This window comes from Rousettus aegyptiacus, unplaced genomic scaffold (assembly GCF_014176215.1).
Source record: "Rousettus aegyptiacus isolate mRouAeg1 unplaced genomic scaffold, mRouAeg1.p scaffold_m13_p_1, whole genome shotgun sequence".
NCBI classification, from domain to species: Eukaryota; Metazoa; Chordata; class Mammalia; order Chiroptera; family Pteropodidae; genus Rousettus; species Rousettus aegyptiacus.
Genome location: NW_023416284.1, coordinates 169,924,409 through 169,937,958, shown reverse-complemented (window position 1 = coordinate 169,937,958; position 13,550 = coordinate 169,924,409). Strand labels below are relative to the sequence as shown.

At 36.6% G+C, this 13,550-nt stretch overlaps 1 protein-coding gene across 7 annotated transcripts in view; it reads right to left on the bottom strand.

Moving 5' to 3' along the window:
• The window catches only part of UTRN (utrophin), a 446,823-nt gene that overhangs the window by 306,233 nt on the left and 127,040 nt on the right, over positions 1–13,550 (bottom strand). For all 7 annotated transcript variants that reach the window (XM_036222314.1, XM_036222327.1, XM_036222319.1 and 4 more), the window contains 5 exons: positions 12,385–12,508; positions 8,254–8,341; positions 3,048–3,289; positions 2,700–2,880; positions 654–799 (listed from right to left, as the gene is read on the bottom strand). In XM_036222314.1, coding sequence (XP_036078207.1) covers positions 654–799; positions 2,700–2,880; positions 3,048–3,289; positions 8,254–8,341; positions 12,385–12,508 — 781 coding nt within the window. The remainder of the gene's footprint in view (positions 1–653; positions 800–2,699; positions 2,881–3,047; positions 3,290–8,253; positions 8,342–12,384; positions 12,509–13,550) is intronic.

The following is a 13,550-nucleotide window of genomic DNA, read 5'->3' as shown; positions in this document are numbered from 1 at the left end:
ATATTTTAAAGATTAACAATATGCACAATAATTTGCTTCTATAGACATAATAATATGAGCTATGGGTAATTAAAAATCACTTTCTAAAAAGCATTTGATCAAAAAAGAACTGTGAAAAACTCATGTAAAAAATATAAGCAAGTCAAAAAAGTTAAAGTTTTCTTTTCCTGAGTTGTCTGTGGGCTGGACATAATACATCCTCTATACTAAAAGCCACTGAACAGCACGTCCAGTGAGGGCCAAGTGTACAGCGTTCGTTCGCTAGTTGATCTATTTTATCTGATGAAATGGTTCAGAACACGGTATCATAAATGACCAGGGAAGCATTTTTAATCAACATGGAAAAAGAACAATACATCAATTCAATCATTATTCTTCATTTTATTAAAGATATTTTAGTAGATTATGAACAGATTGAGAATTTTAAGCGAATTACAACAGGATAAAATATGGTTTTATTCTTGGAAATAGTTACTATAACTATCTTTTAGCTGAAGTGCTATGTTATAGTAACTACCTTCAAACTGCAAGAAATTTTTGACCAATTTTGACGAATAGTGACAAATATTTTTAAAATAGTTTTAAAAACATTTCAAAATATAATGAGATATTAAAAATGATTCCAGATGTCTAAGACATAAACTATATATTACCTTTTTTTCTTGCAGGGCCTTCTCTACCTTTACAAGATCATTCAAGACATTCAAAGAAGTTTCGGCCTTACTTTCTGAGTCATTTAGCATGCCTTTCAGTGTTTTCAGCATTTCCAAATATGCATGTCCAGGCTGGCTTTTCATTTCTGTTTATTTAAAAATACTTAGTTTGAGAAAACTATATTAGGAACCTAACATTATTACATATACTGTTAATCCTCTATATGTAATAAATGAATTAATACATAAAAAGTTAAACGACATAATTAAAATTAAAAAAGGTCTCTGTTAGTTACTAAAATGATTCCACTGTGTTCCTGAGAGTCGGACAGGGACTTCATTCCTGCAGATGTTCATGTTTGAAATATTAACTTATCCGCTATCATTTTTCTTCCTTTTGTCATGATGAAATGTCTCTCTAAAGAGGGTAGTACAATGTTCCTTTTGTCTCATATAATCTCTTTTTTTTCCCCAGTAGCTACACAAAGAATAAAAGAAAACAAAGATCCCTGCAACCAGTCTTCTTCTAAGTTGAAGTGTATGGACAAACTGCCACCTACGGAGTGGCGGACATCATATCAGAACACCATGAGCCAGGCTGCCACAAGTACTCTGAGAAACAAGACTGCAAAAGCCAGCAGAAATGATATCTACTTCACTCGCCAATGTAAAAAATCACAGACAAGCAACATTCATGTGGAAAGGAAGAAAGCCCAATTGAAACACAAAACGATGAAAACAACTACAGCAGCAAAAGTTAAGAAACAAGCAGCATTATTCCCAAAAGGCAAAAGGTGGAACACAAATGCCCATCGACAAATGAACAGAAAGACAAAACGGGGTGTACACATACAATGAAATATTGTTCAGCCTTAAAAAGGAAGGCAGTTCTGCTACAACATGGATGAACTTCGAGGATGTGTTATATGAAGTGAAATTGGCTCATCACCAGAAAACAAATACTGTAAGAGGAATCTAGAATAGTCAAACTCTTTGAAACAGAAAGTAGAAGGTTGGTGCCAGGGGCCAGAAGGAGGGGGAAAGGGACAGCTTTAATGGGTGAAGAGTTTCGGTTTTAAAAGATGAAAAGAGCGCAGGAGATTGGTTGCACAACAATGTGAATATATTCAACACTACTGAATTCCACACTTAAAAATGGTTAAAACAGTAGAATTTATGTTTTATGTTTTTTGCCACAATTAAAAACAAATAAATTTAATTTTTTTTAAGTTAAGAAGCTAAATATTTAAATTATCGATTGATCCTTGTCAAAAATGAAAACATTTTGTACCAATAAATTTAAAAAGAAGTGCTTGCAAACACTTCACATTCTAGGTTAACTGAATTCAATGAACAGAGTTTGGTGTCCAACTGCCTTTCTCAAAGAAAGGAAATGTGACACATTTGTGTACCATGCACACATACAAATTCTGAAAAGTCAACACACAATCTACAATTACCGTAAGGGTATTGCTAAATGCATACCTTTTTAACATGCACTGCCCATAACACCTAACACAACAAAATTCCTGACTTAAACAATAGCAAAGGAGAAAGAATACGTAACATATGAGTGAGGAGCTCTCAAATCTTTAACTTTCCAAAACCAGGTTTATTCCAAAAGTAAAAACTCTAAAATTCTTCAGACTTTGAAAGAACATGATTTCTTTAAAAACAATAATAATAAGTTCTTGCTAAAACTTAAACCATGTTAAGCAAACTGCAGTAAAGAACCACTCTTTTTATCCCTATCAGCAACGATGTTAGCTGGCCTCCCTCAATGAAAGGGAAAACAGCATCCTGTTAAAAAGCCTTAAAAATCATTGTATCCTATTGACACGATTTTAGAAAGTTGTCTGCGTTTTTACAAACAAGTGTGAATCCAGAAAATCATCTGAATATACTTTAATACCTGCAACAGTAGCAGGCACAGAGGGAAAAAGAGTGAGTGTGCAGCAAAACACACGAGTGTAATAAAGGTCTAAATAGTGGGAGTAAATTTTAAAGTAAGGCAAACAGGGAGGATACAGGAAGCAGTAGGTTTACCATTCTCTAGCTGTTGCTGACGATCCTCCAAATCCTGTTGCACGGACTGGTACCAGCCCAGAAAGTGATCGAAACTCTGCTGCACAAAATCTGGGGCAGAAGGCCTAGACTTTAGGGCTGCGCAGCTGGCACGTGCCATTTCAATTTTGGGGTGTAGGCCAAGGAGACTGGTCAATTCCCTCTACGGAAGAGAAAATATAGTCACATAACTCACCGAAAAGGAACCGCCTCACTGAAAGTTCGTCAGAGCCAACAGAAATAACCTAACGCCCGTGAAACAAGAAGCATCTCTTCAAATACAGGAATGGGCACAGAACTCTGTCATGTCCCAGATGGCTGTCTCTTTACCTGACAGGAGTCCTTCGAAGTCGGCGAGGAGCGCTGGGGAGATTCTGAAAAGGGAGCGTGCTTTACTCGCTCCTCCGTTGCCTTTACGGTCTTTTCGAGCTCGTTGAGTTGCTTAAAGTAAGCATTTATATCTTCCTGGAGCTGAATCTTCCTTGCCAGATCTTCCAAATGCTGAGATACATTCTTGCATTCTGATAATACCTTCTCCAAAATATTTTTCGTATCTTCCGTAGGGAGACCTTCTACAGAGACATGGAATATAAGCAGGCACTTCATATAGCATGACAAAGTTTGTCTGGGGTTTGTTATAAACATTCTAGCACATTCGAAATAACAAAGCAATGTCACAGATAATAACCACTCCCTAAGTCCCTTTTAATACAACAAAAAATTATGATGATGGAATAATAATACAAAATAAATACTATAAAATAAAATAAATATAAAATTTGAATTATGATGATGAAATAATAATGATGATGATGATGATAAAAATAACTGTTCAGATCCTTGACCAAAGTGAGAGAGGAGGAGCTTGAAGCAGTGCTTCAGGAGTGCGGTGATGCTCACAAGGCCTATCAGACCTTAGAACTTCAGCCACTGCTGCTACTTTAGGTGTGTTCGCATCTTGGTGCTCCGGCACCCTGCTGGCGTCTGGTCTGAGCCAGGGAAATGAAATGAACTGTCTGGACTTGCCTGGGGCTCTGACATCAGAAGGTAGATGCCCTTTGTCAGCAGAAAGGTAGCTGGCTAGAAACACTAGGAGGCAGCTTCAAGTCTTTGGTGACCAAAGCACAGTCATATGAATTACAAAATGAATGGCAAGAATTTCCAGCACTGGGAGTAACCTGGCAATTGCAGGACATTAAGCCAGCAACCCGGCCCAAGGAGCATCAGCAAGCCCACTGGGGATGCTGCACATAGTCCAGTAAATACCAAAATATCACTGTAATGTTCAGATTATCTACTTAAAAATATATCAAAAAATGTCATTATGTTTATTACTGACATTTTATAATTTTTTAACTGGGAATATCCCAACTGTTTTGTTCATTTATTGTAGTACATTATATCCTCTGGACTTATCTTATGTGTAATTTTGTCTCATATTTTTGAGAGGTGGAGAAAGTTCACAGAAATAATGAAGTTATATACAATAGTAGGTTTTATCATAGTCCAGACTGTCCCTTTATATGAAATACCATCAAATCACGTAAAATTACTATGAAAAAGTATGGGAAATCTGCAAAGGAATCTTTATCTCCTGAGGAGAGTATGCATGTTGAGTTTAACATCTTTATCATTTGCGTAAGAAGGCAATAAAAACACTTGTGCTTTGTAAATACATACAATCAAAATCCAGGGTAATGAGAGCGCTAAAAAAATATATATGGCATGTAAAACAAAGGTCTCTTATGATTCGCAAATGATGCAATTTTAAAATTTTCTAAAACACACTTTATCCGCTGATAATTAGAAATGCAAGCACGACGTAATTTGAATATATCACTTATGTAAGTTGCCGAAGTCCGTGGCCCACCATCAGAAAAGGGAAAAGAATATTAATTAGACCTAGACAAAATATTCACACCACATTTCAAGTCCCATTATCCCTGTTGTTGGGAGGTCATAAACAAAACAAGTTAACATTTTCCTAACAAACTAAGCAGCGAAGATCTGGGCTGTACTTCTGTGGGGTCATTTCTATTCTAAGTGGGCAAAGGATTAACATCAACCACTTCACTTTCATGTCAGCAACTTATAGTAAACAAGAACGAAAATCAAGCTGGTGAATAAAATTTTAGAAATGAAAAATTATCACTGTTCATCTAGAAAACAGGGAAGAGGAACCCAATTTAGGTACTAGGGAAGCTGAAGCAACTTCTGCATTCCCTTCTTTTTATGCGATGACAGTATTTCACTATCCATTTATTTTGCTCCTTTAAACCAATTCTCAAAACTTAAATCTCCCTCCTCTTAAGTTTGAGATAATATAGGTTAGACCAATACAAAGCCAATAATTAAAGACAACTTAAGTCATATGAAAGAAAAATGGTACATTGCCTTTTAAAATGATTGTTTTGATCCCAGAGACCTAAAGTTATTTTTTTCTATTTCTATAGAACACCCAACTCTTAAGATCACTAACCAAACCCTAAATCAATACTCCATTATTTTACTAATTACCTAAAGGGGATAAAATACAACATACCCCTGCTACCTACTCTTATTGGACTTTATACTTTTCAATCATTCACTATTGGCCTCAAGGGAAACGTTTACAAAACATGAGACCATCAGGCTTATATACTTTGCCAGTCATAATGGGTATCAATTCATAAACCCACATAATCCAAATAAATGTCCAACTACTCTATTTTTTAACAATCTAGGAACAAGATAACTGGAACCAACAAAATCAGATATAGCAGCGGTCAAATGAAACAGATGATTTCAGTTTTAAAACATTTTTATGCTATATGAGATCACAAAACTTAATTCAAATGATTTAGCTGAAAAAGTCTAATCAGACTGGACTGTGGTGGCATTTTTGATGGTCCTCGTTTGAGAAAACCAGTGACATGATTATGTGAACATCTATTTCACTGAAGGATCTGATATGCTTCTCTAGTTGAATGGAATTATCTGCCTCCTAACCTGGGCAGACTATGGTAAGAAGGCAGTAAAAATAAAAATAAAAAAGTTTTAAAAATCGCATTAATCAGTGTTCTAAGATTTATTTCAAATTTATAGGGGAGAAGAGCAGGGAATTGAGGCAATCACCCGACTGAGCTTTCATTTCTGTTCCCTACTTCTGGTTTTATAGAAACAGTAGGATTATCCGCACTAACCATGTGTAGAGAAGTAATATGCAACACTATAACATTAACATAGTGGATAACATGGGATGGCAGTGGAGGAGATTTTAAACATCGTTTTTATTCTCTCAGTCAGTAACAAAAAGCAAACACCCTCCAAAAATAAGAAAACTAAACCTAGGACATACAGACCCTGTTTAGATCAATGCCTGTATTTCTCAGCTTCTTACCCCATCCTAAAAATTTTTTATAACAGATGAGTTTTTTTTTTTAAATAAATAGCATTAAGGTTCTGTAATGAATGCATTTCTAGCCCTACAAAAACTCAAAAAACAAATGGCAATGCAAAATATAAAAGGTTTCTTATTAAAATAAACAAGTATGCATCAAGTGGCAATTCATTCATTCCTGTATAAAGCCACATATGTTCCCCAGGATTACGCCTGATATTTTTCAAGTACCATCTTCACATGAACTCAATTTCCAGTGTCTATACTTTAGGGTAGCCAATTACAGGACGATTCTACCCGGCAAAAGTTATAGTCAGAGGAAGCAAAGAAACAAAAGGGTTACATGACCAGAACACAAAACTGGAAAAGAACAGGAGACCCCAAGGTCTCCTGCTTCCCAGTTCACTGCCATTCCCACTATAACACACCACCTTCCGCCACCTTCTCTCGAGGGTGGTCTTCCCCCCAACCTCAGCTCTCTAATTATACCACAGTGACTGAAAGCCGACACAGAAACGAGCGAAAAATAAAGACAGGACGCAGACTCGTGAAATTACCCCACGTGCACATCGGACAGAGTCTGGTTCCCACACTACGGTGTTATTGTAGAAGTGCATCTACGAGAGTAACAATGCTAAAATTCAACACACAATCTATTATAATTATCAAAAGAATCAGCATCTCAGGGGAAAGTATAGTCTTTCTGTGTCTCTCAGTCGCTTCAAGAAAATACTTAAAACAGTAATCTCTACTGGGGTGCTCACACTCAGTAACTAAGACACTTAGGGGAGATTTCTGAATGAAAATTCTATTTACTTTTTTAAAAGAAAAGAAAGGGAAAGGAAGAGAAGGGAGGGGAGGGGAGGGGAGACGAAAAGGAAAGAGAAGGGGCGGGGAGGGGAGGAGAAAAATAAATCTGTACTAATAATCTATGACAGTGGTATGTTTGGATAATTTCTAAATAAATGGACATATACTGGACACATACATATTTTGTATGTACCTATGTAACCCTACTCTACATACAAAATAAATCAACATTTTGTAAAAGCTGAGGAAAAAAATTATTTAAGGTTTTTAAAAATGTGGTTTTCTAGGAGAACAGGAAGATGACTAATTCATTAGGGACACCAGGGAACTTTCTGGAGAGATGTTCTTTATATTGATATGTGTGTATAGGTTTGTCAGAATAACATAATCAAGTTTCATGTATCTCAATGCAAATAAATTTACTTAAAAGTGAAAACTGTGAAACATAATGATAATACTCAAGGGAGGGATGTGTGAGCAGAGATACAAGTAATTACGAGCGGCAGAATACCCTCAAGTATTGAAACTAGGCAATTAGTACAACGAGGTTCAGTATATTATTCTATTTGCTTTGTACATATTTACGTTTTCTATAATAAAAAGTTAAAAAATAAAAAGGTCGAAAACTATATCTTTGAAGATTCTTATCAAATTAATATCCCTAACTCTGCTTCGTGCTGTGTGGCTCTGTCAAGGAGAGTTGCAGCGGGCCTCCAGAGCACTTATCGCCATTGGAGTAAGGAGTGGGGCTCACAAGAAATGTCATTAAAAGCTAGACCAAAGAAAGAATCGTACACAAAATTGTTTAGTAAAAATGTTAATCTTTAAATTCTTCTGAGTCGCTGGGTCTGTGGTTAAAATTTCAAAATACAAGTACGGTCATCAAATTTAACTACAAATACTTGTAGTAAAGTAATATAGTACACTAAAAGTGATCAAAAATCAAACAACCTTAATTAATTTACCTTAACATAAACTTCATTTCTCCAATATTTCCAAAGTCAAATTTTCTTTTGCTAAACCCACTTGAAAAAATTCCCAATATATAACCCCAAAGAAAGAGATTTTAAAATCTTCTACACCAGCAGATTTTAACAGTTCTGCTGAAATATCAGACTCCGGTTTCCTGACTTTACTTAAACGCTTTTATCTGTTTTATGTAATCAGCCTCAGTATAAAATTTCACTTGAGAAAAGATTCTGATACCAAAAAATTTTTTTGAAAACTGCTTTTCAACCAAAGAGGATTACAGTATTAAAATATATATATATATTTGATTTGTCAATCTGTAAATATTATTGAAAGCCAGTATCTAAAAACACATTTAAAAAAAAAAATTAAGCTCACCTTTTCCCATTTGCTCCAAAAGGATTTGTCCAGTTTGATTTAATTCATCCAGTCTGGGCCTTCTCTCTGCCTGTTCCTTTTCTAAGCCCTGGAAATAAAATCCCAATATAAAAATACGACAAACTCTTTTCAATGTAATGCCGATGTTATTTTAAGTTTTAATGTTTAATGTCCCTCCCACATTAATTTGAGATGTTACAAAGTTTACCTAAGAGAATACTACAATACAAAACCATTCAATTTCCAATTACCCTCCAGAACATCAATGATGATTACTTTTTACAAGGTAAATTTAAGCAATATAAAACTTTGGTTAATTTTATAAGAAAAAAACCATATACTATAACTATAAGTCCTTTCAAGAGGAAATGAGTCAAATAATTGTTTTAGATCCAGGATATCTTTCTATTCGCATATATAGCTTCCATATAGGCCACACCATAAACTTTACTTTTTGAGTCAAATGAACCAAATGTGCTATGAAAAAGATTGTTGACAAAAATTAATTAACAAGAAAAGACACAGAAATATTGTGAGTCTTAGTATTTTTTGTTGGTGTAATGTTAAGTCTAGCGCCTACTGCAAACTTCAATCACGACAACATTTTTAAATATTGACAATATATTTTAGGACCTGAGCTAAAGCACTTTGTTCTTTATGTTTGAGGAATGGCTCATAGTTTTAATTTTTATGGCCCTATGGCTTGATATTTTCAATGTCTCTATATGAGAGGGACAATGGAAGACAAACTCCAGAACTTCCAAGAAACAGTTGAACAAAATTATGGAGACACACACACAAACGCACACACGCACACACACACACACACGCACAGCCAGTATTTGAAATTTTTCCCACTCTTCAATCCACAATTGATAATTACCTATTAATTAACTTCTCAAATAGTATCCACAATAGCACAATCAAAACTTCTAGGCAAGCCACACTATTTCAACCAGACAATCCAGAGAAGAACACCACGTCTAACTTCTACACATATAAGAATAAATAAATTTAGCTATTCTATTTTGACTCACACAAACTTTACTGTGACTAAGTAAAACTATTTTTATAGTCAAAGATCAAGATATAACAAGAGTATAAGAAACACCATTTCTTTTTGTAAAACTAAGTAGCAATGTAAACAGTCACCATTAAACTGGAGAAAAATGACTACATGTGTTATACAAACTGAATTTTTTCCAACTATTTTTTGGTAGTGGTAGATTGGACTAGGGATTCTCCGTGCAAGTATTGCTTTAGTTGGAACAAAGTATTCTTTTATTAAAACACAATTAAGCTGATCATTCACCAATTTGCAAGGAAAATTAGAGATTAAAGCAACAGTTAAATATTCTCTATTTTGCATTTTTTCCAACACTTTGGGATCGACTACTATTCATCTAAACCAACAAAATAAATGAACTTATAAATATTAAAGGAGAAATACAGAAGTCATGCCAATCATGCCTTACATAAGCATATACAATTGTTATTTTTATCTCCTTGAATATTATAGTAACTATTTCTAGAAGTAAATTGTTCCTAGATCATAGGGTAGAATTTAGCATATCAATATTTTGTGGGACTTGTTCCATTGAGATCACTTTAACTTCCAAATTTTCTGACACCTTAATGTCTTTGAGAATTGGTTTGTTAAATGATCATTAATGTCATCTCCTGGTCTTTCGGAACTGTAGGAAGCATATGAAACGATGAAACCCAGCCCTCATTTCTTGCTCTCCCGACTCCCTGTACGGAGCGCTTTGATGATGGAGCTCCTAGGTTAATAACCTTCCACGTTCCCCTTACCCACAGTCATCATTCTCTCCTTCCATAAGCCAAGAATTTCACCGGGTGCTGAAAATACAAGCTTCAATGGACAAATTATTCTCGCTTTCAAAGCACTTGTAGCAGGCATATAAACAAAGAATGACATCAGTGCAAATAAGAGCTTTCATAGAGGTGTGCTCAAAGCGATACGGAAGTCAAGATGAATCACTTAACTCTTCCAGTTGAGGTTAAGGGAAGCTTACTGAAATACAGGGCATTTCAGCCACGAAAGCTTAATAAAGGGCCATTCTGGCAAACAGCACATGGTGACGGCAGAGGAGTGACAAAAGAGCAGGAGTCAGGAGGGCCGGAGCTCAGATGGGGGAATGAGAGGTGGGTAATGAGGCTGTGCTGAGAGGCGGGGAATAATGCCATCTGGAAGGCCCTCATTTGCTGAGCACTATGGCCTTTACATTTTGTCCCCACAGCAATGGGAAGCCATTAAATTAATTGTGAGCACCAGAGCTGTGTGACCGGATTTATACTGTAGAATGATCACTGCTTACAGAAGCCAAGGGCTATGAGAATTTAAGAAGGGAAGGGTAAACAATGGCAAATACTGCAGAGAGAGCAGGTCTGATGAGAACGGGAATCTTTCCTTTGGATTTAGAAATCGAAGGTCAATGATGACCTCTAAATAAGAGCAGTTACAATGGAATGATGAGGCAGAAATCAATCTCGACTTCTCATTCGAACATTCGAAGTCGGCCAGGGTCTGACCTCAAACCACCTTTCCAACCTTAACTCTCTACCACACACACACACACACACACACACACACACACACACACACACGCACACCCCCAAGCAGGAAAGGGAACAAAGTATTTCTCCAAAGATCACATCACACTCATCCACTACCGTGATCTGCTCCGGGGCGCCCCCTGCCCGCCCAGTGTGCCCTTCCAGTCATCTCCAAAGCACCCTCCCCCGCTTGGTTTCCAGCTCCGGGCCACTTGGCTCTCTGGACTTCACCCGTGTACAGAAACTACTAAAATCTTGGCCACCACTCAATTCCCACAGTACCTACCACTTTTCAACTTATATCAGCAAAACCTACAGATATCTCGTTTTTCAAATGTTCTACAAACTCTTTACAAACTATCCCTGATGTAGATAGGAGTACAGAATTGTTCTAGAAGCCCAAAGAGTTCATAGAAGGATGTACAGAGACTTAATAAACCCCAAGGACAAATTGCTACTATCTTCTGTCACAATTTTCAGTAATACACAAGATAGGTACAAAGTGGCAAAGCTAGGCTCCCACAGATTTCAATAGTATTTATTTTTTAAAACTGTGTCTCTTCTCTAAAGAGAATATGTTGAAGAAATTTTGAAATTCGAAATAAAGTAGTCTTCCTTTATCCTTGGGAGACACATTGTAACACTCCTAGTAGATGCCTGAAACTACAGATAGTGCCAAACCCTACATATGATTGCTATACATACGTACCTAATGTAAGTTTATTTTGAAATGAGGCACAGTAAAAATTTAGCAACAATAACAAATAAAATAGAACAATTATAATAACATACTATAATAAAAGTTACATGAATGTGGTCTCCCTCTCAGTCTCTCGCTCAAAACATCTGATGGTACTCCGCTAACCTTCTCACTTAAAGGAAGCACTATATGGCTTTCTTTGGCATGTCCAAATTGCCAATATCACTACTCTTGCATTTGGGGCCACAAGCACTGCGATACCTGGACAGTCGATCTGATAGCCAAGGCAGCTACTAAGTGACTAATGGGGAGTAGGCTATATGACGTGGATACACTGGAGAGAGATATGATTCACGTCCCAGGCGGGTCAGAGCAGGACAGCGAGAGATTTCATCATGCTACTCAGAACCTCGCACAGTTTAAAACTCATGAATTATTTCTGAAATTTTCCATTTAATATTTTTGGACCGGGGTTGATCACAGGTAACTACTGTAGTTTGTTGTGTTCAGAAAGCCAAACATCTTCTGCATTTATGGTCATAAATTATTAGGTATCAGATTAAAATCTAATCAAGCTAAAAATGGAAGTAATATCTGGATCCCCTTAGAAGGATGTGTTCCTTCCTACACATCTCAGTGGTTAAGGAAGGAAGGAGAATGCCTCCTCCACTCAGGGATCTGATACCAACCAGCTTGAATCAATTCAAACTTTACTACTATGTTCTAAAAACTACGTGTCATGGCTCCATTTATCAAACAGGAAGCTTTTGGATACCATCACATCTTTGCACCAAAAGCAAATCCATCCTGGTGAAATATTTTATTCACTAGCACACTTGGGTTTAATGTTTTACCTTCAACTTCTTTTTCATTGCTGAAGTCTCTTGCATCTTCTTATATTCTTTTATCTCTGCGGCCTGAATGGCAGCCTTCGACTTCAAAATCCAGTCCAACAGCTCTGCACTTACAGCATCAAACCTGATTTAAAATTCAGATGTTACTATTTGTAACTCGTTTTCTTCTATTGTTTCATTTGGCTCAAAAAAAAAAAGAGTAATCAAAACACCCATCAGGCATGTGTTTTTAAACACTCCTCAAAATCAGAACCAAACAAAAGGTAACCCAGAAATACAGAAACCACACAAAATAAGATCACACATTTACAATTAAAATTATGAAGAAGTAATATTGCAACATTAATAAGGAAAATAATTTTTTAAATGTTTTACTTTATAGGAAACTATTTTTATAAACTCTTGTTGACTATGAAAAACAGATTTGGTTAGATAATAGCAAAAAAGAACAAGTACGGACATTCCTAAAGCTAATGCCTTCTTTAATGCAACATGTTTTTGAGCAGAGCCTACTATATGCCATGCACTGGGCTGTGCTCTTGATATGAAGGTAATTCAGACACAACCCCAGACCTCGGGCAGCTTCCCGTCTAGTAAGGGCAATGGAAAGTAAACGGCAATAACAATAAAAATTTGCTAGGTGCTAATTCTACAAATTCACAGGATGGCTCCTGATACAAACAGGGAGAGATGGCTTCTGGAGTAGAACAACGGCCTTATGCTCAGGAGTTTTCCTTGCAAGGAGAGAACAAAGAAAGGAAAAAACCACACTTAGCACACTGCAAGGAGTTAGGTGTGGCTGGAATAGCGAGTACTAGGCAGGAAGGGACCTCCGACAAGGTGGCAGAGAGCCACAACAACCAGTCCCTGGAAGGGCCCGAAAGATAGATTAAGGAGTTCAATCTTAACCAAGGGACACCTGAGGACCAGTGCAGGGTTTAAAGCATAGGACTGATGTGATTATACTTATCATTAGTCTTCACTGAGAAGAAAGAATAAAGAGCGGCAAGACCAGAGAAAAGGGAGCAGCAAAGGGAGCCACAACTAAGGTGGTAACAATGGACAAGAAGAAAAGTTAACAGACCTGAACGACAACAAGAAGGTCAGTGAGAACCACAGCGAGGAGGAACAAGGAGATACACATTTGCTGATTGCTGGCCACGTAC